Raw genomic sequence first — 25,787 nt, forward strand, 5'->3', positions numbered from 1 at the left:
GTATAGAAAGCAGAATTGAATATAGTGATCATAGAAATCATAACTATAAAGTTATAAACTATATATTATATGTTACTATATATATATATATATATATATATTTATCATGTCATATGAAAGTTTCGTCTTATAATCCTTTGAAGTATTCCAGTTCGCTCCATAGTGGTATTACAGACTGCTTGCCATTATAGGTAACACCACACCGGTGGTGAATCCGATACACTGATGTTGAAATTACAATCAATGAATATATATATGAATGAACAGCATGCATGTAAAGGAGAGGTGTAGGACGTGGTTGCAGAGAAATGAAACATGTTTGTTAATTAGAAAACATAGCTAAAAGAGGAGGAATGAGATGATCGGAGATGATTTTGTTGGTCTTTTCAGTGGGATGGAAAGCATCCCAGAATACATATTTATTGGCATCGCTGCATGTAAATGGATTGTACTGACTACATAGGTAACTCATCTCGAACGTCCCCGTCGAACAGCACGCCACTTCCGTCACCTCAAACCCTGCAAATAACATTTCTCTTTTTATTCACAGGATGCTCTAAAATGATATGATCGAGTTTAATCCAATCGTATTATAGGAAATTTTCTACTATTTTAACGAGTTTTCAAATGATTAATTAATGCAAAAAAGATCAAAGAAGTGGTCCAATGCGCCCACTAGCTAGCATCTTTCCTTTGCCGGGTACAGTCAATAAATAAACGAAAATGCTTGAAAGACAAACTTACCGAACTGAGAAGGTTTCGTGATGATTTGATAGAAAATATCATACGCAGGTGCAGACACCATTCGCATTCCAGGGAGTTGTTTGTTCAGTTTTACCACCAGGCCTTCCAATTTCCTGTTGAATTCGGATGCCACATTGTTGTACTCGGGTACACAGTCGTTTTGTCCCAGGATGTTGGTGGCCCTCTCCAGTGGCAAACACCCCCATCGGAGGAAGGCCGGTGATCGAGAGTTTCCGAACGCCGACACCGTGGAGTTCCCTTATGAAGTTCTCCCCCAGCTCCAGTAGGAAATCCTGGTATTGCCTCACTGAAAACTGGGATCTTCGGGTGGGAAAAGTGTAGTAATTTTCTAGGAAATCATTCGTCCCTAAGCTCATCAGATACAAGGCTTCTCTCAGTATTCGATTTGCCTTCTTTTCGCCGACATATGCTCTTAACTGTCGCTGGTACTCTTTATAATACTCCATTTCCTTCCATAATGGGATCACATTCTGCAAACCAATAAAGGTAACTTCATTAATCTCTGGGTTCACATTCATATATATATATATAGTGGCTTATGAGTTACAACTTACGAGCACGTTGGAGGTTGCATTGTCGTAGCCAGTTCCAGCTGATGCAAAGCAGACACCGGTGGCAAAATCCGATATATTATAAGCCGGATCCAAGTAAGCCGGGACGGCCGGCTTGAGTCCAAAAGCTTCGGAGATGAAATCTGGGGGTATTCGGCCATTGCAGAAGCGTCCGGTTGGTTGGCCGCCGTAAAAATCACGGCCGTAAGGCTGGAAATTGCTCTTCAAAAGCGTGGAAATCACGTTGTTGTTTCCAGAATCGACGGAGGAGTCTCCGAACACTATGACGGCTGGAACTTCAGCTTTGGTTGCAGTCAAAAGTGTTAGTGCCGATAAAGATAAGCAGAGGCAAATAAGAAATGGGGTACTACTGCAAGACATTTCACCTTCACTGCAAGCATATCATAGAGCTCAGGAGACTGGAATCCAATGTTTAAAAGAAGATCAAAATTTTGCCATGTTTGATCCGCAAATGACAACATATTAATTATTTTTCATGTTTAATATGGAGGAAGGTTTGGTGGAGGGTTTTAATGGAAATAATTAAAGGCTGTATTTACTGCACCACCTACTATTTCTGTGTATATATATCATATCTTATCAATATTTTATTAATGGGAATAATATTGAAATAAAAACCTAAAAAAGCTAAATTTATATGTATATATATCACATCTTATCAATATTTTATTAATGTTAAATATTATTCTTGTATGAAAAATTAATATTAATAAAATTTAAATTCATATATTTATAATTTCTGTTTATAATAATTTAATATAAAATTTATATTTTGATAATATTAATTCAATTTAACTTTTCGAAGGGAAATGTGGTAGCTGTTTTGAGAGTGCCCAAAAGAGTGGGTGTAACTGTGTAAGCTTTAAAGGCTGCATGGGATTGGGAAAATGACGGTCTCAACGTCTAAATCTGAAACCATTAATAGCCTCCTTCCCTCAACAAAGAAAGAGGCTTTGATTTGCTGCACTTTACTACTGTGCTTTCTCTATAAAATACACAAAATCATATTAAAATTATTTTTTAAGATAAACTACTCGGTTGACCACTTAACTATGTATTCTTTTACTTTTGCCACCGATCTTTTAATTTTATCAATTACACTACTTAACTATTTAATTTGTCCAATCAGACCATTAACTGTTAGTATTTGACGAAAATGGTGACGTGGCAATTAAAAGAAAGATATATTTTTATATTTAATCCTTAATATTTATATATTATTTCAATTTGGTTATAATTTAAATTTAATTTAATAAATTTAACATTAAATCAGGATCTGACATGTGTTGTTAGTGACATTGTAAATACATGATTGGAGGATATTTTTTTATTAATTTAAATTTACTTAATTAAATAATTTTTATCTAATCAAAAGGACACACGTGTCACCACCCGATTTGATAGAAAATTAAGGGGATGAAATTGCTCTTGGGTGGAAATCGAAATTGGGAGTAATGGATGGAAAAACAACACTCTAACTACTACACCAAACATCCTCAATGGTTTATAACTTACAACAAATTGTATTTATCCTTTTAAAGTTTGATAATGGTAAAAGAAAATGAAAGTAAAAATAAATTCTTTTAAATTTTTTAATATTTGATTCGAGTTAATCTATTAATAAAGTAATTACTGATGATTATAAAAAATATTTTTAAATACTTTACATCAAAATTATTTAAAAAAATAAAAATAAATTTAAAAGAAAATATTTTAAATAAAAATTATTTTTTAAGAATTTATGTTTTTAAAATTTAATTTTCTTTTTTAATAATTTTTATGTAAAGTATTTAAAAAACATTTTTTATACTCAACAATAATTATTTTGTTAATAGATTAACTTGAATCAAATATTAATTTTAAAAAAAAAGAATTTATGTTTACTTATATTTTCTTTTACCTTTATGAAGCTTTAAAAGGATAAATATAATTTGTTGTAAGTTATAAGCTATTGGGGGTGTTTGGTGCAGTGGCTACAGTGTTGGTTTTTCCATCCATTAGTACCAGTTTCAATTCTACTCAAGAGTTATTTCATCCCTTATATTTTATATCTATTCAGGTGGTGATATGTGTCACTAACACATGTGTTATGTTTCTATGATAAAGCATGTCAGATCATGATTAAATGGTTTATTTATTAAATTTAATTTAAATTATGACCAAATTGAGAGAATATAAAAATATTAAAGACTAAATGTGAAAATATACAAATTCTTTTAACGGCCACATCAATATTTCCATCAAATACTAACGGCTAGTGGTATGATTGAACAAATTAAATAGTTAAGTGGTGTGATTGACAAAATTGAAAAATCAATGGCGAAAGTAAAAGGACTATAAAATTAAGTGATCAACTTAATAGTTTACCCTTTTAATAACGTTTAAATTCAGAGGTTATAAAATCATCATTAAACTTTTCAAATGATAATAAAATGATATTAAATTTTATAATATTATTATATATATTTTTAAATTTATCGAACTATTAAAAATCTTTTATCACTATTTTATTACGTATAATTAGGGATGATAACGAGTCGGGTTAGGGTTAGGTTTTTTGTCAACCCGATCAAACGCGAAAATATGCACCCATCACCATTACCTGAATCAAAAAATATATATCATCCGCTCGACTTCGATCTAACACGGTTTTTACAGTATAAATCCGACCCGATCCAATATAAATTAAGGATTTAATTAAAAAATAATAAAATTTTTAAATAAATTAAATTATAATTCTCGGGTTAGAGTTTTTTACCATCCACTCAAACCTATTTTAAAAAAAAATTGACCCCGTTGGATTGGAATTTGTCAGTTACATGTGAAATTGCCATCCATACGTATAATAATTATTTTATAATAGTTTAGTAAATTTACTAGTATTTTAAATTTTTTGAAATTTCTATCACAAAAAAAATTATTTTAATACTTTACAGTCCATTTTTATACTCCACCTTTTTGCTTTGAATTCAAATGTTTATATTAGGCGAATGAAATCTAGAATTCGGTCTGGTCATTGTCCATCATACTTCAAAGTTTAACTAATTTAATTGCAGCTGTTTATGGATGGTCTATTCACTATTTATATATAATTAAATAAAAATAACTATGAAAAATTAATTTTTTATATAAATGGCTTGGATTGAGCTGAATAGGGAGAATCACCTTGTATTATAGGTGGGTATACGGGTTACCCGCCCGTTTAGTCCGTAAATTTTGATGGTGTGGGCTTAAACAGAGCGATTTAAAAAGCCCGTAATCATAAACGGTTTTGAATTTTAAGGCCCATGACCCGTCCGTTTAACCCGTTGGTTAAACGGGCTTACCCGTGGCCCGTTAAATAAAAATAATTTTAAATGTTTTAAATGCAATAAAAAATAATGTTCTAACTTACTACTAGAGGTGGGTATATGGGCTACCCGCCCGTTTAGTCTGCGGGTGGGTTTTGACGATGCGGGGTTAAACGGAACGGTTTAAAAAGCCAGCAATCATAAACGGTTTTGAATTTTAAGGCATGTGGCCCGTCCGTTTAACCCGCGGGTTAAACAAGCTTACACGCGGGCCGTTAAATATAAATAATTTTAAATGCTTTAAATGCAATAAAAAATAATGTTCTAACTTGCTACACTTTTAAAAATGATCTAGTAACTTGAAAAGGAAGGTAGCACCGTCAAAATAATAAATAATATTTAAATTTTATTTTAAATAGCCGGAAATAATTATAAAATAATATTTTTTTAATTTTTTAATCATTAATATATGTAACGATATAATTACTTAAACTCAAATTAAAAAAACAATATTTATTTATATCACCAAATTGAAAAACAAATAAAACAATAATCACATTATACTTTTATAAAACACGATTATTCAATGCTATAATATGAAGACATATAAGTGTCTGCAAGCATAAATTCAAACAGAAAAATTTAACAAAGTCAAACATTATACAAATCTAACAATTTTTCTTTTGTAAAAGCCTTTAAAAGTTGAAAAATATGTTTTCAATTTTTTCTTTCTTATTTTTAATCCAAATATTACGTGTAATGTGATATATTATTAGAATATCACGTGACTTTTTATAATTAAGAACAAAATAAATAACATACTTCATGAAAAAAAATAAATGTCAAAATTAAATAAAAAAATCTTTAAATACCAAAGTGATAATGATGTAAATTTTATAAGACTAAAATACTATATAAATCTTTTAACTTTTTTTTAAATGAAGAATAATTTGATACATTATAAATGAAAAAAATATCAAACAACGGTAAAATTATGACAAGTACCCTATTAAATTTAAGAACTAAAATGGTTATAAGTAACATCATATTTATAGGTAATTTATTTTCTTTTTCTATAAAATTCTTTAAGTTTATTTTCTCTAAAATTTTATAAATTTTAAATTAAGAGAACTATTGCGGGCTTCGCGGGCTACCCGCGGTTATACCCATTAAACCCGCGGGTTTAACGGTCCGGGCTAAAAAGCCCGCAATTTAAACGAGCTTCAATTTTTTATGTCCAAAACCCGCACGGGCCGCGGGTTAAACGGGTAGCCCGCGGGCCTTTAGCCCATATACCCACCTCTACTTGCTACACCTTTAAAAATGATCCAGTAACTTGAAAATGAATGTAGCACCGTCAAAATAATAAATAATATTTAAATTTTATTTTAAATAGCCAGAAATGATTATAAAATAATTTTTTTTAATTTTTTTTAATCATTAATATATAGAACGATATAATTACTTAAACTCAAATTAAAAAAAAATTCACTTATATCACCAAATTAAAAAACAAATAAAACAATAACCACATTATACTTTTATAAAACACGATTATTCAATGTTATAATATGAAGACACAGAAGTGTCTGCAAGCATAAATTCAAACATAAAAATTCAACAAAGTCAAACATTATGCAAATCTAACATTTTTTCTTTTGTAAAATCCTTTAAAAGTTGAAAAGTATGTTTTCAATTTTTTTCTTTTACTTTTCTTTCTTATTTTTAATCTAAATATTACGTGTCATGTCATATATTATTAGAATATCACATGACTTTTTATAATTAAAGAACGAAATGAATAACATACTTTATGAAAAAAATAAATGTCAAAATTAAATAAAAAAATCTTTAAATACCAAAGTGATAATGATGTAAATTTTATAAGACTAAAATACTATATAAATCTTTTAACTTTTATTTTTAAAATGAAGAATAATTTAATACATTGTAAATGAAAAAAAATCAAGCAACAGTAGAATTATGACAAATGCCCTAATAAATTTAAGAACTACAATGGTTATTAGTAACATCATATTTATAGGTAATTTATTTTCTTTTTCTATAAAACTCTTTAAGTTTATTTTCTCTAAAATTTTATAAAATTTAAATTAAGCGGGCTATTGCGGGCTTCGCGAGCTACCTGCGGTTATACCCATTAAACTCGCGAGTTTAACGGTCCGGGCTAAAAAAACCCGCAATTTAAATGAGCTTCAGTTTTTTATGTTCAAAACCCGCACGGGCCACGGGTTAAACGGGTAGCCCGCGGGCCTTAGCCCATATACCCACTTCTACCTTGTATATTGATATCGATAATCAGATTTTTTTTCGTTAATGCTCCAAATATTATCCGAAATGATTTCAATAATTAAAGGATGATTATTAATTTTAGAAGTCTTAGATTCGAGCAAGACGTCTGTAACGATGTTTGAACATTCATTGTCAAATTATTAAGATGTTAAAACAAAATCATAATAAATATGAAAATAGCCATGATCTAATCATGTTAAATCATCAAGAATAAAAATAAATATTAGATGCGAAAGTGTACTTAAATTAATTGATATGTTGTCAAATTATTAAGATGTTAAAACAAAATCATAATAAATATGAAAATAGCCATGATCTAATCATATCAAATCATCAAGAATAAAAATAAATATTAGATGCGAAAGTGTACTTAAATTAATTGATATGTTGAAATCCTTGAATCTCTCCCTGAATTATAAACTTTCTTACGAGATAAGAGTAAATACGAGATTGTCTATTTTTTGGGATCATAACCCCTTCGTATAGTTGATTAAGAATCATTTATTGTTTGTTGCCCCTCATCAAATTATAAATATAACTTTAATATTATCTACACTTTTATTTCCATGACATTTCTAATACCTTATGACTTTATAATATTATTGGTCATTTAATTTAAGTCATATTTTATGATAACGAGATATATTATAAATATGTGACCATAATTATGGATTTTAATTCAACAATCTCCCACTTGAGCAACATATATTTCCTAATAAATATATAACCTTATGAGCTTAAAATTTGTTATCATACAATATGTATTCTATAAAAATCTCGTCCATCAACTATATCTAAATAGAATCATAGCGGTCTTTGTCATATCAATCATGACTATACCTATTAATGGTCACATATAGAAACATAATCAAATAACAGATCGATTACGGTGCATAGCATGTAAATTACATGCAATGTGAACCACACATGACTATTTCTAACTTATTCTCTTTAAAAATTAGTGAGATTAGATTTTACCAAAATCAGAGTGTGGATAAATTAAAACAAACATTATTTTTGCAAAAAAATAACTTTAAAATAAATATACTTAAACTGAAGTAACTGAAGTTGTGTTTATAATAAATGAGCATTAAAGTTACAAACTCCCGCTAAAACTAAATATTTTTAAATAACATTACACCCACATGCGTAGTGTGCTCATGAAGGACCTTAAGTGATAGTTCTTTAGTAAGCGCACAGTTATAAGTTTGCACCAACATGCTCTATAAACAAATAATCACTCTGAATTTTCTTTAACAATCAGAAACATAATGTCTATGTGTTTAGACTTAAGATATTTCTGTTATATATGAGAAAAAAAGACTGCAACTTTGTTGTCACAAAATAACTCAAGTGATATTTCTTATCAATCCATAATTAGTAGTTCATGTGACAAAATTCTACATCAATATTTCAATAAATCAGAGTACATAAACCTAATGATATCTTACTTACTAGACCTCCGATATGTGAACATGTAACATTTTTATTCTTAAATGTATTGTATGAATCAGTTGGCTGCTATCCAACGACCCATACCCAAAATGCTTAAATATATGTTTAATATCATAAAACGATACGCTATATTCAAATGCGTATAAACCTGAATATTCATTAAACTTCTCATTTTCTTTTGAACCTTTATTTCCTTAGTTTCAAAATCATTTCTAATGCACTGATCAAGACTAAACTTGTTTCCTTTAGCAATAAGAGGTATCGTTTGGTTTACTCCTATTGAACTTATAGTATATACAATTGTCAATCAAATATATCTCAAAACCAAACGAGATAATCACTTGATGGAATTTGTTATACAACTAACGAGAGTCATACTTAAACTCATAAATGGATTTCCCTAATTTACATATCGTTAATTTTGTATCATAAGACAATTTTTAATTGCACTGTATAAAATATATCATCAATGTCACATTGAGGAACACAAATTTGAAATCCAACTTATGTAACTCAAGATTAAATATGAGTAACAAGTATCATGATTATCCTAAAAGAGTCTTTCAATGAAATCAAATAGAAAATCTCTATAACAATTTGTTTTTCTAATATATTGGTTATATATTTTTATATTAATATAACAAGATACATTTAACAAAGGAGATAGAGGTTAGTAGAGTATTAATTGCACCCCAGAAACAAAGGTCAAAGCCCGTTGAATGTTACATGCTAGTTATGAATATCATATAATATAATCATTTGTATTTTATATCTAAACAGCCACGTGTATTGGGTTTCATATCTGGTAGATGAACTTTGTTTAAAAGATATTAAGGTGCTTTCCAGTTGAACTAACCGTTCACGTATCGTTCCTAAATTCATCATTTATGATATATGAATTATTTGGTGATGAAATATTACCTTTATTTCGGATAATAGTACGGGAAAATATAAAAATATTTAATACAAATAAATCTAAGCCAATTCATAAACAATTTTATTTTTAATATATAATTATATTTTAATCATGAAAACATATATATATTTTTTATTTTACCTTAATTTCGATCCCATAATTACCATAATTATGTGGGATGTGAGTTATATTCTAACATAAATGTTGATGGTTACCGATTTTGCAGCTGAGGTGTGTGCTGAAACAAACCGATGCTGAGATAGAGGATGCCAAGCATGGGTACAGTGGATTACATGCATCTAAATATATAAATTGGCACACGAGCGCATGTATGCATATATCTTTTATACTTTGACATAAAACTTTTAGTTTTATATATTTTTAAAATTATTAGATCAGTAGAAATAAATAATTAATTTTTTTAAGAAATATTTTCTTAGTTTCAATTTTAATCTTATTCCTTTATATCTACTCATCCAATAATTTTAAAAATAGTAAAATTAAAAAAATTTATATAGTATGAACAAATCATGTCTACATGTCATTATGTCTTTTCTATTTTTTTAATTTTAGTTATTCGAGTCGAGTTATTCGAGTAAACTCAAATTATCAATTTGGTTTTCGAGCTCGAGTCAAGTTGATATTTGAAAATTTCGAGTTATTCAAAAAATTAAAAATTTGACTATGTATTTTGATAGTTTTATGATTTAGTCACTGATTTTATTATTTCTTCAATTTCTCCTTCATTTAAAGTCTATTTTTAACCAAATTTGAACCATATGCTCCTAAACCATCGTAGAATACATATTTACTTTTCAATTCCTTTTTTCGATAACAAGTTTTCTATTTTTCAATTTAGCCCCTTAATATTTCATAATTTTCTTATTTTTTTCAATCCATCCTTTATTTTAAGTCTATTTTTCCAAATTTAAGCACATTCTCATATACCATTATAGAATACCTATGCAACTTCAATTCTTATTTTCTTACTAAAATGTACTCTCTCTTTTTATTTAGAACCTTAACATTGTATTTTACTCAATTTGAAAATGTACTCTCTCTTTTTATTTAGAACCTTAACATTGTATTTTACTCAATTTGGTCTTTTGACTATAATTTTTTGCAAATTATTTCTTCCTATCAATTCCTTGACTCTTTTATACTCTCAACAATATTTTTACCCACAAAATAAAGAAAAATATAATATATGAATAGAGAAAGTCAAAAAATTGGAATCAATCTTTACCATAATACTATAAATAATTATAATAAAATTAGCATAGAAACTCGAATTAAAAATTTTTGAAGTTGAATTCAAATTATAAAATACGATTTATCAACTCGAATAACTCAAATTTTTTTTACTCGACTTGATCACCGGCCCTAATATTAATGGAAAAATACAAAAAAATTCAAAAACTAAAACACCTTTGCAAATTTGAGTGAGGGCGAAAGTATTTTAGTTTATTAAAATTTTACCATTCAATTACAACATACTTGGTTGGCCCCCTCAACTAATAACCAACTAATATGCATAACAACGAGTTGATTCAAGTGATAAATAATTTGATATCGCTTAAACAAATTGAGTTAGATTCTTTGTGTATGTAAAAAATTCATGTCGTGAGATTTACTCACCAAAATTAATGTGCAACCCGAGTTGGTTCTGATTAGTCATAGTAAAACCCTGAAACCGAAATAATAACAAAAAAAAAACAGGCATATTAAAATTAATTCGTTTCCTTAATGCAGAAGAAGTATAAATTAATAAAATTCTGCTTTTCTGATTCCCTAATTTCTTACTATAGGTATTCTTCTTAGTTCTTACGTATTAAAATTATGCTAATTTGTTGCTATTTTATGTTTTAATGACAGAAGCGAAAAATTTTGGTAAACATTGAAATACAAAACAATTCATTTACTTTTAGAAAATATCGTGTCAAAAATTTTTGCAGCGCTTTTGAAATGCAGTTTGAACTTAATATGAGTGGCCTATAAATAGAGATAGAGAATGCCTTAGTTTAAGCATCTCTACTTGTTCAATTACTTTGTGTTTGATAAGAAAGAAATCAGTTATGGTTTCCATTCCCAAGAGTTTCCTTCTCCTTGCTCTTTTATCTGCCGTTGTTCTTCTCATTGCTTCGGAAGTGGCAGCCCAAATGGACAACGGTCAGCAACTACCATGCCTTCTAGTTATTTATATAAGCTCTCAATCGTATTGCGTGAAGTTGAAATATACATAATATATATAATATTATGGGTACTGTTTTTGCAGGTGAGGTGGCTACTGAAACAACCGACGCTGAGCTTGGAGATGACAAGAAAACCGGTTATGGTGGTGGTTCCAGTGGATACGGTGGTGGTTCCAGTGGTAAACGTGGAGGATACGGTGGTGGCCGTGGAAGTTACGGTGGTGGACATGGAAGTTACGGTGGTGGACGTGGAAGTTATGGTGGTGGACGTGGAAGCTACGGAGGTGGACGTGGAAGTTACGGGGGTGGAGAGCAGAACGAGGCTTTTGTGATGAACAACGAAGATTGAGTGAAGGTGCTCCTCTTATGCTGCGGCTGAGGTGGCTCATACCCATCCTCACTGCTAATGTAGCCTTTACAAATGGCAAGTATCTAAGACAAAATGCTCCTCTCATGGAATTATTTACGTGGGAGCCTCACTGTCAGCTCAATATCAACGCATTGCTTAAACCTAACAAACCGACTAAGTGCACCTCATCACCATCATCATCAACTCAAGCCTTAAATAACCTCATCTACATCTTATGGAAAAAATGGTGACGAAGAACATAGTTGGAGTGGGGTTTCATCGGACGGTCAATTATGGTGGATCAAAAGCTTTATGTATTCTTTAAGAAATCTAAATAGACAGAGAGGAAGAAGAGAAAAAGAGAAGTGTTTTGGTGCCAGCTACTTCATGAGTCGGTGGAAGTAACATCATTGAACGTCGACTAGGAAGCGAAGAACAGTAGAAACTTTGAGAGGGAACTGAAATAAAGGATAAAATAGTGAGAGTTATTTTTAAGCATAATGGTAAAACAAATCCTTAAACTTTATCACTATTTCAAAATGTGACTTTAAAGTATTTTTTTGATAATTTAAACTATGATCATTTATTTTATTTTCAAACAATTTTTTTACATCAAATAAATCCTTTTTAGATTATCAATTAAAGGTGATCATTTTGATAATATGACATGAAGAAATTATTTTTTGGACACTTCCCGCCATGTCATCAATGGTAGGAGTGTTCATAATTCGGTTAAAACCGAACTAACCGAAAATTCGATCTGTTAATTTTGGGTTTAGTCGATTAACGGTTAATGATTTTTTTAAACTTTGGTTTCGGTTAATTAACCGAATTAACTGAAATTATTAAATATTTAATATATTTGTTTGTTCTGAACCAAATTATTGAATCTTCATTGGATCCATGGCATAAAAATGTTTATACACAGCTTTGACATACGTTGTTAGAGAAGAAAAGAAAATTAAGAAAAATAATCTCTAGATTTAATTTTAATTGTGGTATGCATTAAATGAAAAAAGTTGGTTCGAAAAATAAAATCTTAGTGTATAAATGACTTTAAAAAAAGTGACACGAATTCTTTTAATTGGTTGAGATTACGTGTGATGTGATAAATATGATCTATGAAATAATTTCCTATGAGATGATAACATTAAGTGGCGTAATTGAAAAAACAAACAAATGTTAAGGGTTTTGGTTAATGGATCAATTATGGGTTCCATTCCCAAGAGTTTCCTTCTCCTTCCTCTTCTATCTGCTGTTGTTCTTCTCATTGCTTCGGAAGTGGCCGCTCGAGACCTTGCTCAAACTACCAACGAAATGGAAAACGGTCTGCAACTATCATGGTTTCTTATTTGTCTAAGCTCTCAATCGTATTCGTATTGCATGCAGTTGAAATATATAATATGGGATCGAGAGGAACATTTATATTCTATTTATTTCTAACATAAATGGCGTATCATGGATATTGGTTTTGCAGGTGAGGTGGCTACTGAAACAACCGACGATGAGCTTGGAGATGACAAGAGCTACAGTTATGGTGGAGGATACGGTGGACGTGGTAAACATGGAGGATACAGTGGACATTCCGGTGGTAAACATGGAGGATACGGTGGACGTTCCGGTGGTAAACATGGAGGATACGGCGGATATGAAAGTTCAGGTGGTAAACATGGAGGATACAGTGGACATGGTGGAAGTTCCGGTGGTAAACATGGAGGATACGGTGGACATGGAGGGTACGAGGCTGATGTGATAAACAACGAAGATTGAGTGAGGGTGCTCCTCTTATGCTGCTGATGTAGCCTTTGCAAATGGCACGTATCTAAAATAAACTGGCTTAGCATATCCTGAAATAAAATGCCTCCTTCATATAAATTAATAAAACTATGCTTTCCTTTAGTCTTACTTTGCTTGCTATGGGAGTGTTTCTTAATTTATTATCTCGTGGAATTACTTAAATTGGACCCTCTTTATTTATTCATTTTTATAAAAAAAAAAAAACTGGTGTTTCAAAATATTAAATTAATTTATATCGGTTCCTGAACAATTTCAACATTATTTTCAGAATCAAAGATAAATTTAATAATTATTAAGAACCTCAAATGAGGTTTACAATAAAGGATGAGTGTCGTAACCGGTTTTCGTCCGGGCACGATTTTTTTTACTTCGCGGGAAAAGTAATGTGAATAAATGGTTTTTAAAATAATTTGGGAGTCGCCATCGGCCTTTTGGGTCAGGTAGGTCGAATACCTAAAAATCATCTTTTAAAAGAGTTTTTAAGAAAACATCAGTAAAAAGATAAACTGATATGCGTTTAAACCAAAAATTCATTCTTTTTAGAAATAAAAATGGATTCGTAGTCGGTTACGTTTAGGGAAGGATTAACACCCCTACAACGCCCAAAATTTGTACTTTTTTAATTATAAATTGTCTCTATTATTAGAAATTAAAAATTCAAAGATATATTTAATTTATAATCTTTTTTTATTTCAAATTTATGATTTTATGAAAATATATTCATATAAATAAGATATTTATTTATTTAGAAATATCAGAAAAGGGCTTCTAGGTGCTTTAAGACAGCTCTTTTATTTGATAAAAAAATAAATAAAACATTTACTTAATATAGGATTTATAAAAATAGGATATTTAGTAAAAATATCAGAAAACGGACTTCTAGGTATTTTAAGACAATCCTTTCTTAATATAGAAAAATAAATATATATTAAAATATGATTATTAAAAGTAATTTATGAAATATAGGATTTTAATAGAAAACAAACAGAATAAATAAACAAATATTATTATATATATATTTACTTATATAAATAAAAAATAATAATAATGAAATAATAATTAAAGAAATAATAATAATAAAATAATATTGCAAATAATGATTAAAATAAAAGAAAAAAAATAAATAGTATTAAAAATAAATAGTCAAAAATGAAAATTTAATGATTAAAATGTAAAATTATAAAACTAGAGTCCTAATTCGAAATATATAAAAGGTGGGCATTAAAAGTGTAATTTAACCATAATTCATAATACGAGATTAAAATAAAAAATACTAAACTATGAGGGACTAAATTTGATATTTACCTAAATATATATATATATATATATATGCTGATAAGGACTAAATTAAAATAAAATAAAATTAGAAGACTAAATTAAAATAATCAAAAATTGCTTTTAGTGACTAAATTGCAAGGTATACAAACTTGGAGTACTGCGGACGGGGTTTACCCTTTATGAAATTACAGAAATACCCTCCCCAAAATGACGTCATTTGGGGAGGGTTTTAAATACCCAATCGGCCGGCCCTTATGGGCCATTTTTTCATTTCTTTCCTTTCTTTCTTTCTCTGAGAGAGAAAACTCTCTCTGTTCTCTCTAAACTCTCTCCCCGGAGAGAGAGCTGACCAACGGCCGGCAACCGTCTGCCGTCGTAATCCCCACCGCCGGCCACCGCATCCGGTGGCCGGAAAATTTTATTTTTATACCAGAATGTAGATCGGACCGTCCTAATGACGGTTCCGATGTTCCTTTCTCTTAAATAGCTCCCGATCGGAGCAAATCTAGGAAAATACCTTTGGTTTTCGAAGGTTTTTTGTGAGGCTTGGAGGCCGGTAGTGACTCCGATCGAGGTGTTGTCTTCCTCGGTAAGTTTCTCTCGCTCTTTTCTTTTGTTTTGGTGTTTGTGGTTGCTGGTTTGCTTGCCCTCTCTTCGTTTTTCTTCTTTCGTCTTTGTTCTCTGTTGCTGTCTCCTTGCTCTCCGTGGCTGTTGGTTTTTTTTTTTGTCTTGCAGGGAACGGTGGCTTTTATAGCCACCTCGGTGCTCCTCTTCGAACTGGTTAAAGAATGTAAGCCTCGGTGAGTCACCAAAGCTAGGCTGGTGGCTCACCGTAGGGATGGTCGTGGGATGCCATCTGGTGTTCTGGAATTCTCGTTTGGTGTCGTGGCAACGATGGAGCAGCGTGGAGGTTTCTGGCGAGGCGGCGGCTGAACATGGCCCTAGGGTTATGATACCCTAGGGTTTTCTTTGCTGAAGCGGTTGGATAATGATATGGAAACCTTAATATGGTTTTAGGGTTTAGCTTGGGCCAGAATTGGGCTCAGTGATCCATTTGTAATTGGGCCTGTAATATAATAAAATTAATAATAAATAATAATATTAATAATAATAATAATAAATAATAAAAGAAATCAAATATTAAAAAAAACTAATGTCTTCAGTTGTCCCTCTTTGCTTATTCTTGTGTTAACAAGAATAGAGCAAAGACGAAAAGACAATAAGTTTTTTTTCATTTGACTTTATTTGGAAATGTTGAACAAGTTTTTCTTTGGGATTAGTTCTTCTTATTATGAACTTTTCCACTAGGGATGACAATTTATCTCCTTCTGTGATGTAATCTAGCAAAAAGTTGAACAAATTCTCCTCCTTATGAACTTCTTCTTCTTCAGATGAGTTCTTCTCATTATGAACTCCTTCTGGAAATGCTGATGATGATATATCTCCTGCTGTGATAGAGTTATGCAAAAGGTTGAACAAGCTCTTCTCATTATGAACTTCTTCTTCTTCTTCTTCAAATAAATTCTTATTATTATGAACTTTCTCTGGAAAAATTGATGATGATATATCTCCTGCTGTGATATAGTTATGCAAAAGGTTGAACAAGTTATTCTCATTATGAACTTCTTCTTCTTCTTCAGATAAGTTCTTCTTATTATGAACTTTCTCTGGAAAAGTTGATCCATCGAGTGATGAATTCAAACAAAAAGTTGAACAAATTCTTCTCATTATGAATTTCTTCTTCCTTCTTCAGATAAGTTCTTCTCATTATGAACTTTCTCTTGAAATGATGATCCATCGAATGATGAATTTAAGCAAAAAGTTGAACAAGTTCTTCTCATTATGAACTTCTTCTTCCTTCTTCAGATGAGTTCTTCTCATTATGAACTTTACCTGGAAATGTTGATGATGATCTATCTATTTCTATGATAGAGTCATGAAAAAGGTTGAACAAATTATTCTCATTATGAATTTCTTCTTCCTTCAGATGAGTTCTTCTTATTATGAACTCTTCCTGGCAATACTGATCCATCAAATGATGAATTTAAACAAAAGGTTGAACAAGTTCTTCTCATTATGAACTTTTTCTTCCTTCTTCAGATGAGTTCTTCTCATTATGAACTTGACCTGGCAATGCTGATCCATCAAATGATGAATTCAAACAAAAAGTTGAACAAGTTATTCTCATTATGAATTTCTGCTTCCTTCTTCAGATGAGTTCTTCTCATTATGAACTTGACCTGGCAATGCTGATCCATTAAATGATGAATTCAAACAAAAAGTTGAACAAGTTCTTTTCATTATGAACTTCTTCTTCTTCTTCAGATGAGTTCTTCTCATTATGAACTCTTTTGGAAATGTTGATCCATTGAATGATGGATTTAAATCTTTGCTAAAATCTTTGAAATTCCTGTTAAATATTCAACATTGATAAAATGAATGAAAATGCTCCTATTTTGCAAATGTCTAAATATGATGTATGAATATTGATGCAATCTTCGTTTGACTTCAAAATGGTGAACTCGGTTTTCCTCCACTTCATCATTTATTGCCAGGGTCACCTCTGGATATCAGTGTAGCAACTTATGCTATCAAGCTTGCAATTCTGAAGAACCATCTGATCAACTTGTATCTTTATGTCTTCTTTGCTTCATGAAAGTCTTAGAAGAATTGTTTCATTTGTGGAACTCTTGTCGTAGTCAGAACTATGACCTTGATGCCCCATTTTGTCTTTGGTAACATCAGCTTTCTTTGTATGGACTTATGTAGAAATCCGATAAAGCTTTCATCTTTGAAAAGAGAATCTGTCATCTTTAAAAAGGGAATCTATCATCTTTGAAGAGTGTAGATGTAGATATGCCTGACTCAGCAGAGATTAATTAGGAGAGTAGAGTCTGTTCTGATTTGACTCTTGAAACACATCACAAGGAGAATTTATCTCAATTCCTTTCATGTCCCCACATTTAAATGGTTCTTGAACAAGGCAACTTGGATCATATCATGCCGAGATGCTTAACAACAACCTGTCGTTCAACCTTAGTTGGCTCCACTAGTTTCTTGTTGTTAAAATTTCAGCTCTCCTTCTGCGGAAAGAGATCTTCATCATATCTCAACTTATAATCTTGAAGTTGAAGAAGACAAACTTCATCTTGGATCAATAAATGGAAACCATATGATTGCAACATTGGTTCAGCACCATAATCACTGGTTTGTAAAACATTTGACAATACATTCATCTTTTCCTGTGGTTTCTGTCGAGATGTAAAACACTTGACAACACATTCATCCTTTTCTGTGGCTTCTGCTCAGATGTTCGTAAAACATTTGACAACACATTCATCATTTCTTGTGGTTTCTGCTCAGACGTTCGTAAAACATTTGACAACACATTCATCCTTTTCTGTGGTTTCTGCCAAGATTTCTTAATCATTGAAGCTCTTTGCCTAGTATTCAAAGCTTTTGAATGATGTCACAAGACCATTTGAGAGCAAAACTCAGTGGAGATTCAAGTGTGATGTTAGTATGACCAAAAAGTTGGTCAAATTCACAAAATGTACTAGTGTCGAATTGAATAGGAGATACCAACTGATCACATTTTCATCTCGGGCAAAGGCAAATATAATATTGATCACGTTTTCTTCTGTAATGGGCGTTGTAGGAATTAGAAACACACCCACTATAAGAGCCATGTATGGAAAGATATCCGTAGAATTCTTGATGCTGGGGATGAAACGCACATGATAAACCAAATAGATGAAAACTCGGTTCAGTCTAGTTGGCAATGATAACCCCAGAAACAATCGGGAAAGAGCAATATACATGATATTCTCTCTTCAATGTCATCAAGTAAACAAAACTGATGTGAAAAATAGCTTCGTAACCTTAACAGTATGGTTGAAACTAACTGACAGGAATCTCAAAGACCTTAACAGTATGGTTGAAACTAACTGACAGGAATCTCAAAGAAATATTTTCAATTATCACCGACACACAAAAGGCCAAATTTAGATTTCGAGGTCTCGAGGAACTGATCCTTAGATCGAATGGTCTACAAAGGGACCATCTTTATTCATGCAACTATGATGTAGCTTAACAAAGAACACACTGTTATGTGACACATGGTTTAAGAAGATTGGGTATTTGAAACCATACTTGCTGAATAAATATTTGTTCAACAACAGGTCCCTAATGCAACTGCTTGATGAACGAAGCAATTATGTATAGTCAATTTCACTGTCATTGTTTCACCATTTTCATTCTTCATATCTTTATGTCTCATTGGAAATATTTGCTCAAGTCAATGATTTTTAACACATGATGATGTGGGCCTTCAGCATGCCCCAGCATTTGCTGATACGATCGTTCAAAAATGCATCAACAGTCCTAATTCTGATTGAAATGGGCTTTCAGCATGCCCCGATATTTGCTTCTTGTTAATCTGAGCCTTCAAAATGCCCCACATGGATCTGTCTGAAGGAACCTTTAAAATGCCCCAACATTTGCTGATACAGATGTTAAAAGTATGCTCAACATTACTTCTTGTTGAGATGAGCCTCTAAGAATGCCCAAATATTCATATTGTTGTGAGCCTTCAAAATGCCCCAATATTCTATTTCTGGTTGAAAATGGGCCCTCAAGATGTCCCTCTAGATTTGTCTGATTCACTCTCAATGTCTGTTTGACTGAAATGTCATGATCCCCACGAGGTCCAATTTTGACAATGAACTATTGTAGGTACTTGTGGCTTTATTCGTGCCCCAAATCTGTTTATCTTGAATACTTTCATTCCGGTGTCACTAAACAGTAGTATTGTCAAGTAACTGGAGAAATTCTCTTCATATTGTTACAAACTTAAGAAGTACTCAATCATTCTGACAAAAACGTCTGAGATATGTGTCTTCTGAATGAGGTGACCATTTTCTGTATCTGGAGGGATTTAGCAAGACAAAGCAATATAAATAGCTTGGTAATCTGTTCCAGGCTGACACAGTGGCTTATCATATTTTAGTGAAGGCCATCTCTGAAATATACTTTTCTGTGGGAGAGAAACCAATTTATGCGAACAGTAATCTGATACAATAACAAGACTACATATACAATGATACAAGCTCATCAAAAATTCACACCCATGCAACATGTTGATTCTGATAACAACTCATCTGATTATGAAGCGATCTTTCATGATGATTTCACAGATATTAATAGTTCTTCTGATATCGAGGAAATCCTAAATTCTGATTCTGATGAGGAGAGTAAACTGTTATACTTGACAAAAACAGGATATTCAGAGGTTGAGGCTTCAATAGCCATGGAGAGATGTGGTCCTCATTCATCAATTACAGAGTTGACAGATTTTATACGTGCTGATCAACTGGTTAAGGCTACTGACACACTTTTTCCGGTAGAAGATAGGAAGCCATTATGTAATGATCCCAATTACAAGAAAAGGAAAAACTCGAGCTATGATTTTTGGGAAAGGAATAAGCAGAAGAAGCTTGAAAAGAAGCTTCTTAATGAAGACGATCATGCAGTTCATCTTTTAATTCCAATGATTGGTTCTGTGGTTCCTACCGAGCCAGATCAGATAACTTCAAAGAACACTTCCAGAAGATGCTATTGAGCCTTCTTATTTCTACCATGAGCAAATTCATCTTTCAAATCTAATGATTGGTTTTTGGGGTTCATACCAAACCAGATCAGATAACTCAAAGAACACTTCCAGAAGATGCTATTGGGTCTTCTTATTTCTACTATGAGCAAATTCATCTTTCAAATCCAATGATTGGTTTTTGGGGTTCATACCAAACCAGATCAGATAACATCAAAGAACACTTCCAGAAGATGCTATTGGGTCTTCTTATTTCTACTATGAGCACATGGCACTTGCTCCAATTAATGTTTGGACTGAAATGTCACAGTACTGATGTTGTAAAACCAAAACTTGTAGATTCAAAGTATTTTCATACTGCTACACTGAAAATGGGCTATGTTCATAATCTGCCAATTGAGAACATATTTCTTCTTATTCTGCTTCCTCCATGTGCCATACATGATGTTTTTCCATTGACAAAGAAATGATGGCCTTCCTGGGATCCAAGAACAAAGTTGAACTGTTTATAAACATGTACAGGAAGTGCCAAATTGACAGAAAGGATCTGTAAGGCTCTTGAAGCTTATAACAATGAGCCACCTTCGAGTGTCCGGAAGTATGTTCTTGATGAGTGCTGAAAATAGAATCTGGTATGGATTGGAAGGAATAAAGTTACTCCACTTGAACCTGATGAGGTGGAAATGCTTCTAGGTTTCCCTAAAAACCATACATGAGGATCTGTATAGAGACATGTTCCATGGTGGTATCAATGTCCTGTCTCTTTTCTCTGGGATCATTGATGCAGAAGTTGCCTTTTACTGTCTTGGCATACTTTTGAAAACAGATGTGCAAGAACTGAATGATGATCGGTTGGAGCAATTGATGAGTAGTTTTGTCGAATTCGACCTTGCTGTCGGTAGCATCCCATGTAACAACCTTACTGGAAGAAATAAACATCATCAGGATGAAATAGAAGATTTTTGTTGGTGTATTTTCTTGCAATGACTGTTACGACAACTATCTCTTTTGCTGCTCCAAAATACACACTGCCATATCATACTCTTCCCTAACCATGGAAAGGTTTAGTTGATGGTAAAACTGATTATCTCAACTTTTGGAATCCTGTACGGCATACAAATGTAGAATTTGTTCCAATGTCTTATTCTGTGCCATAAGTCCTTAAATTCAAATTCAGCAATCTTCTGAAGGACATAATGGATATCATATTGACAAATAAAGTGATCGGCATAGAAGAAGTAGCAATGATGTGTCAAGACTTGAGCCAACATTACGGTATAACCAGAGTGCAGGTAGTGACTTGTTCATGGTTCTATGATGTAATCTTCTAGAGAACATGAATTGATGGTTGGGGAAAATAATTTGTCTGGTGATGCTTATTGCCCTCAGTATGAGATAAGTGATAATCTTTCTTGATGGATTGCTAATAATGTCACAGGAGAGTGTCACAATTTCAATTCTCCAGACTTTCTGGCTTCTTGGACCACTTGCCTTCAAAAATGTGAAGTGCTTCATTATTCTGGCCTCATTCATTCTTTTTCTTCAACCAAGGTAGAATAAGCAACAATTTGCTTCAAGGACCTTCTCTATTTGAGACTGTCCTGTTTAAAAATGTTTTTTCTTCTTTCTTTATTGAAGAATGAAAGAATTTTGCAAAGTATTACCTCTTTCAAGTTCACAATATAATCAAATCATAAACAATGAGTTTAATGAATATCAAATAAATCAACTACACTTTTAAATCATTCAAAAATCATAGTCATATGGCAAGTGTCAAAATTATTGATTGATTTGAGGTGTATGTTGATTTTGGAAAAGTAGGTTCTTTCAAGTTGGTTCAGTATGTCATTTCGGGCTTCCACTAACTTGAAGAAATGGTTGTTATGCTCATCTTGTAGAGATGCTTCTCGTTTCCAAAATGTCAGAAATATCTTTGGAATGTGCGGTGCTTCTTTTAAGAGCTTAAAATCGTCTCTTATATCGTTGTTGCACCATTCATTATTCGAGCCGCCTTTTTTACGTTTTCAACTCGAATCCTCCTTTGGTTTCAAGATTTTATTTAAAAATTTACATCTTGAACCCCCCCTTTATCATTTTTCAAATCATGCATTAAAGATTTTAAAAACCAATTTTTGCAAATAAAAATCAATCTTGGGAGGCGAAATGAATTCTAAAGATATCCTCTTTTACTTAGAAATCCATGTATGATTAGAATGGACTTTTCAGGTACGTAACGTAGGCCATGGCTTATGGTTAAGAAAGAAAGAGATAAAAAGGCCCAAATAAGTGTTTAAGGGTAATCAAACCAAGGATCAATTCATTCTGATGCCATCAATCTTGCCTTGCTTAACTTGGATATGATTTGTTGGGGATTTTTCCATCATTTTGATCCCTCTAGACTGCCAAATTTTGGATTCATTTCCAATTTCTCATATCTTCAGCATTTCTTGCTCTTCTTGTTCGTACTTGATCAACCTTGTAACTTGAGGCTCAATAAGTCACCCATCTTGATTCAATTTTCCTTTTTCTTCTTTTTTTTTCTTTTTTTGTTTCTTCTTTCTTTGCTGGATGAGTATAATACTTCAATTGCTTTGAGCACCTCATTTTCCTTTTGCATTTTGGAGGTTTTCCATTATTCTTGATTGGATTGATCTTCAAGCACTCTGTATTTGACATACTTTATAGTTCAAAACTTTCATGACTTCATGGAAACTTGTCTTCGTAATAAAACTGTATTGACAATCTTTATTCTTGTGAGCCAATATCCTTTACCTTGCCCCCCCATGTAGAGGGTGATCCTTGGTTAGGGTTGAATTAAAAGAAAAATTATTCAGGCTCAAATGGGGACAACAAAGGATATATATATATATTAAAGGATAAATGAAACAATGCCGTTCATCATCTCATACACAGAAACCTTTGTAAAAAGAGGTATCCAGGGGGATGAATATTCAAGATTAATTTTACTTACATGAAAAATGTAGTTAATGCATGATATATTTATTTCAATCAATCACTTTCCCCTTCTTCTTTGAGTATGCCCTAATCACTCGGAATTATGTAATAATACAAATTGTGCAATATAAAAGCAAACATAAAAATACAAATGCAAAGATGCCAAATGTAAATATGCAATTGTAAAAATGTAAATGTAAATTATTTAAAATACCAGAATAGGACATCCAGTTATATTAAGACTGCCATTTTCTTTGATATTGAAAATAAATAAACATTATTATTTAATTAAATATGTTTTAATACATGATGTAAATTTAAAAATGTAAATGTAAATACAAACGTAAAAATGTACAAATGCAAAATACAAATGCATGTATGAAAAGGTGTTACTCAAGAGTGATCATCTTAGAACAGATTTCATTGAACACAAAAGTTTCGGTACATCAAACAAAACTTTACATATAGGGATATATTTCATTCCTAAATTCTCCAAAGCCAAATTAGTCTATCAGCTTAAGGGACATATTGCTTGTCTGGACTGCAACTTCTTCCATGACATTCTCTTTCATCTTCTGTGTCACTTCTCGGAGTTGCTCATTTTCCCTTGTAAGAGAACCTTTCTGTCTAAGAAGTTCTTGAACAAGATCTTCATATAAGTTGTAGTTCGTTTTCAACTTGGTGACCCCTGTGATCCACTCTTCTGGGGTATTTCCTAGGCCAGTATTTTGAAAGGCTTGACTGATTTTCTGAAAATCTTCATGCATAGTTTTCATTTCTGTGCTCAATTTCTTGTTTTGGTCGTTCAAGTCCTTCAAATAACATGCTTGAGCTTCATAAAAACATCCACTACTCTGAATGCCCTGACTGTTGTTTTTACCATAGACTGCTTTTGGTATCAATCTAGTAGGATCCTTGTGTAATACTTTTGGTATTAATATAACAGGATCTCTGTGTGCATTACTCATTTCTATCTTCAGAGTTTCTTCAGGATGTCTTTCCTTGGCCGCATCATGTTTTGTTTGATCATAAAACTTTTTTGTCCATTTATGATTTCTTTCCAATTTGATGAACAGTCTTTCAAGTCAACACCTTTTGGTTATGCCATGATCATGTAATGCAGACAAAAGAATATAAACAAATTAGAGCAATGTAACATGCATGGAAAAATAAGAAAACAAAAATAGAATAATTAGTACCAACTAATGGAAAAAAATATATCTATCAAGGTATAAATCTTAACCTCATGCTTTCTAGTTCCATGCTTTGTTTGGAAAATTTAACCTAAACGCATGATTTCTAATTCGCATGCATTTATTCAGAGAGGAAAATAATAAATTAAATAAATTAAAAGCTAGAGCTTATTTCTCCTTTGTGTATACCTACTGACAAAATTTCAGCATGGTTTCAAATCGGGAGAGTTTCTAGGGTTTATTATATACAAGGTTTCAGTTCTAGGAGTAAAGGTACCCGAATTGTCCTTGTTAGTGCCCCCCTTGGGCTGCTAACCCTCTATCCTAGTCCATCACGGACTAAAGTGGATCGAGTTCAATTCGAGGGGATACACTTCTCTATGTCTGACACGGAGAATAAATTCTCACGAAGACATAGAGCATATGAATCCCAAAAATTACTTGCTAGGTCTGACACGGAGAATAAATTCTCACGAAGACGTCGCTTTCACTCCCACTTAAAAGGGACAAACTCAATTATAAAGCTTTATGTTAAGCAATGCAAGTGTTGTGTGTGAGGAGAAATGTTCAAACCTCTAACAGATAAATAAAATAATGAAATAAAATACTTGTAAGTAAAATGAAATATAAATATAAATATTATAAAAATAATAAGTATATAAAAAATTTGAAAAGAAAGAATTATAAATTAAATATATGAATTTTAATTTATAATTAATAGAGATATTTATAATTGATTTTAAAAGTTTGACCAGTCGCCAAGCTGTCGTAACAGTTTTTCGTCCGGGCACGATTTTTTTATACTTGGCGGGAAAAATAATGTGAATAAATGGTTTTTAAAATAATTTGGGAGTCGCCATCGGCCTTTTGGGTCAGGTAGGTCGAATACCTAAAAATCATCTTTTAAAAGAGTTTTTAAGAAAACATCAGTTAAAAGATAAACTGATCTGCGTTTAAACCAAAAATTCATTCTTTTTAGAAATAAAAAGGGATTCGTAGTCGGTTACGTTTAGGGAAGGATTAGCACCCCTACAACGCCCAAAATTGATACTTTTTAATTATAAATTGTCTCTATTATTAGAAATTAAAAATTTAAAGATATATTTA

The 25,787-nt window shown here is 31.7% G+C and overlaps 2 protein-coding genes and 1 pseudogene across 2 annotated transcripts; 2 read left to right on the forward strand and 1 right to left on the reverse strand.

Annotated features, from left to right (window-relative positions):
• Positions 1–163: 163 nt before the first annotated feature.
• Positions 164–1,770, reverse strand: LOC120130855 (annotated as a pseudogene).
• Positions 1,771–11,383: 9,613 nt separating this feature from the next.
• LOC120130665 (glycine-rich RNA-binding protein blt801-like) lies at positions 11,384–11,849 on the forward strand. Its single transcript, XM_039147859.1, has 2 exons — positions 11,384–11,477; positions 11,584–11,849. The coding sequence occupies exons 1-2, from the start codon at positions 11,384–11,386 to the stop codon at positions 11,847–11,849; spliced, it is 360 nt and encodes a 119-aa protein (XP_039003790.1).
• Positions 11,850–13,051: 1,202 nt separating this feature from the next.
• On the forward strand, positions 13,052–13,619 carry LOC120130666 (cold and drought-regulated protein CORA-like). The gene is made up of 2 exons (XM_039147860.1): positions 13,052–13,176; positions 13,327–13,619. The coding sequence occupies exons 1-2, from the start codon at positions 13,059–13,061 to the stop codon at positions 13,617–13,619; spliced, it is 411 nt and encodes a 136-aa protein (XP_039003791.1). The 5' UTR covers positions 13,052–13,058.
• Positions 13,620–25,787: the final 12,168 nt, after the last annotated feature.

Source organism: Hibiscus syriacus, unplaced genomic scaffold, assembly GCF_006381635.1.
Source record: "Hibiscus syriacus cultivar Baekdansim isolate YM2019G1 unplaced genomic scaffold, ASM638163v2 tig00110548_pilon, whole genome shotgun sequence".
NCBI classification, from domain to species: Eukaryota; Viridiplantae; Streptophyta; class Magnoliopsida; order Malvales; family Malvaceae; genus Hibiscus; species Hibiscus syriacus.

What these genes read in the sequence shown, in the direction of transcription:
- LOC120130665 (XM_039147859.1), top strand. Translation starts at nt 11,384, where the DNA reads ATGGTTTCCATTCCCAAGAGTTTCCTTCTCCTTGCTCTTTTATCTGCC. An exon ending in GGCAGCCCAAATGGACAACG is followed by an intron (nt 11,478 to 11,583) that starts GTCAGCAACTAC and finishes CTGTTTTTGCAG; the next exon opens with GTGAGGTGGCTACTGAAACA.
- LOC120130666 (XM_039147860.1), top strand. Translation starts at nt 13,059, where the DNA reads ATGGGTTCCATTCCCAAGAGTTTCCTTCTCCTTCCTCTTCTATCTGCT. An exon ending in TACCAACGAAATGGAAAACG is followed by an intron (nt 13,177 to 13,326) that starts GTCTGCAACTAT and finishes TTGGTTTTGCAG; the next exon opens with GTGAGGTGGCTACTGAAACA.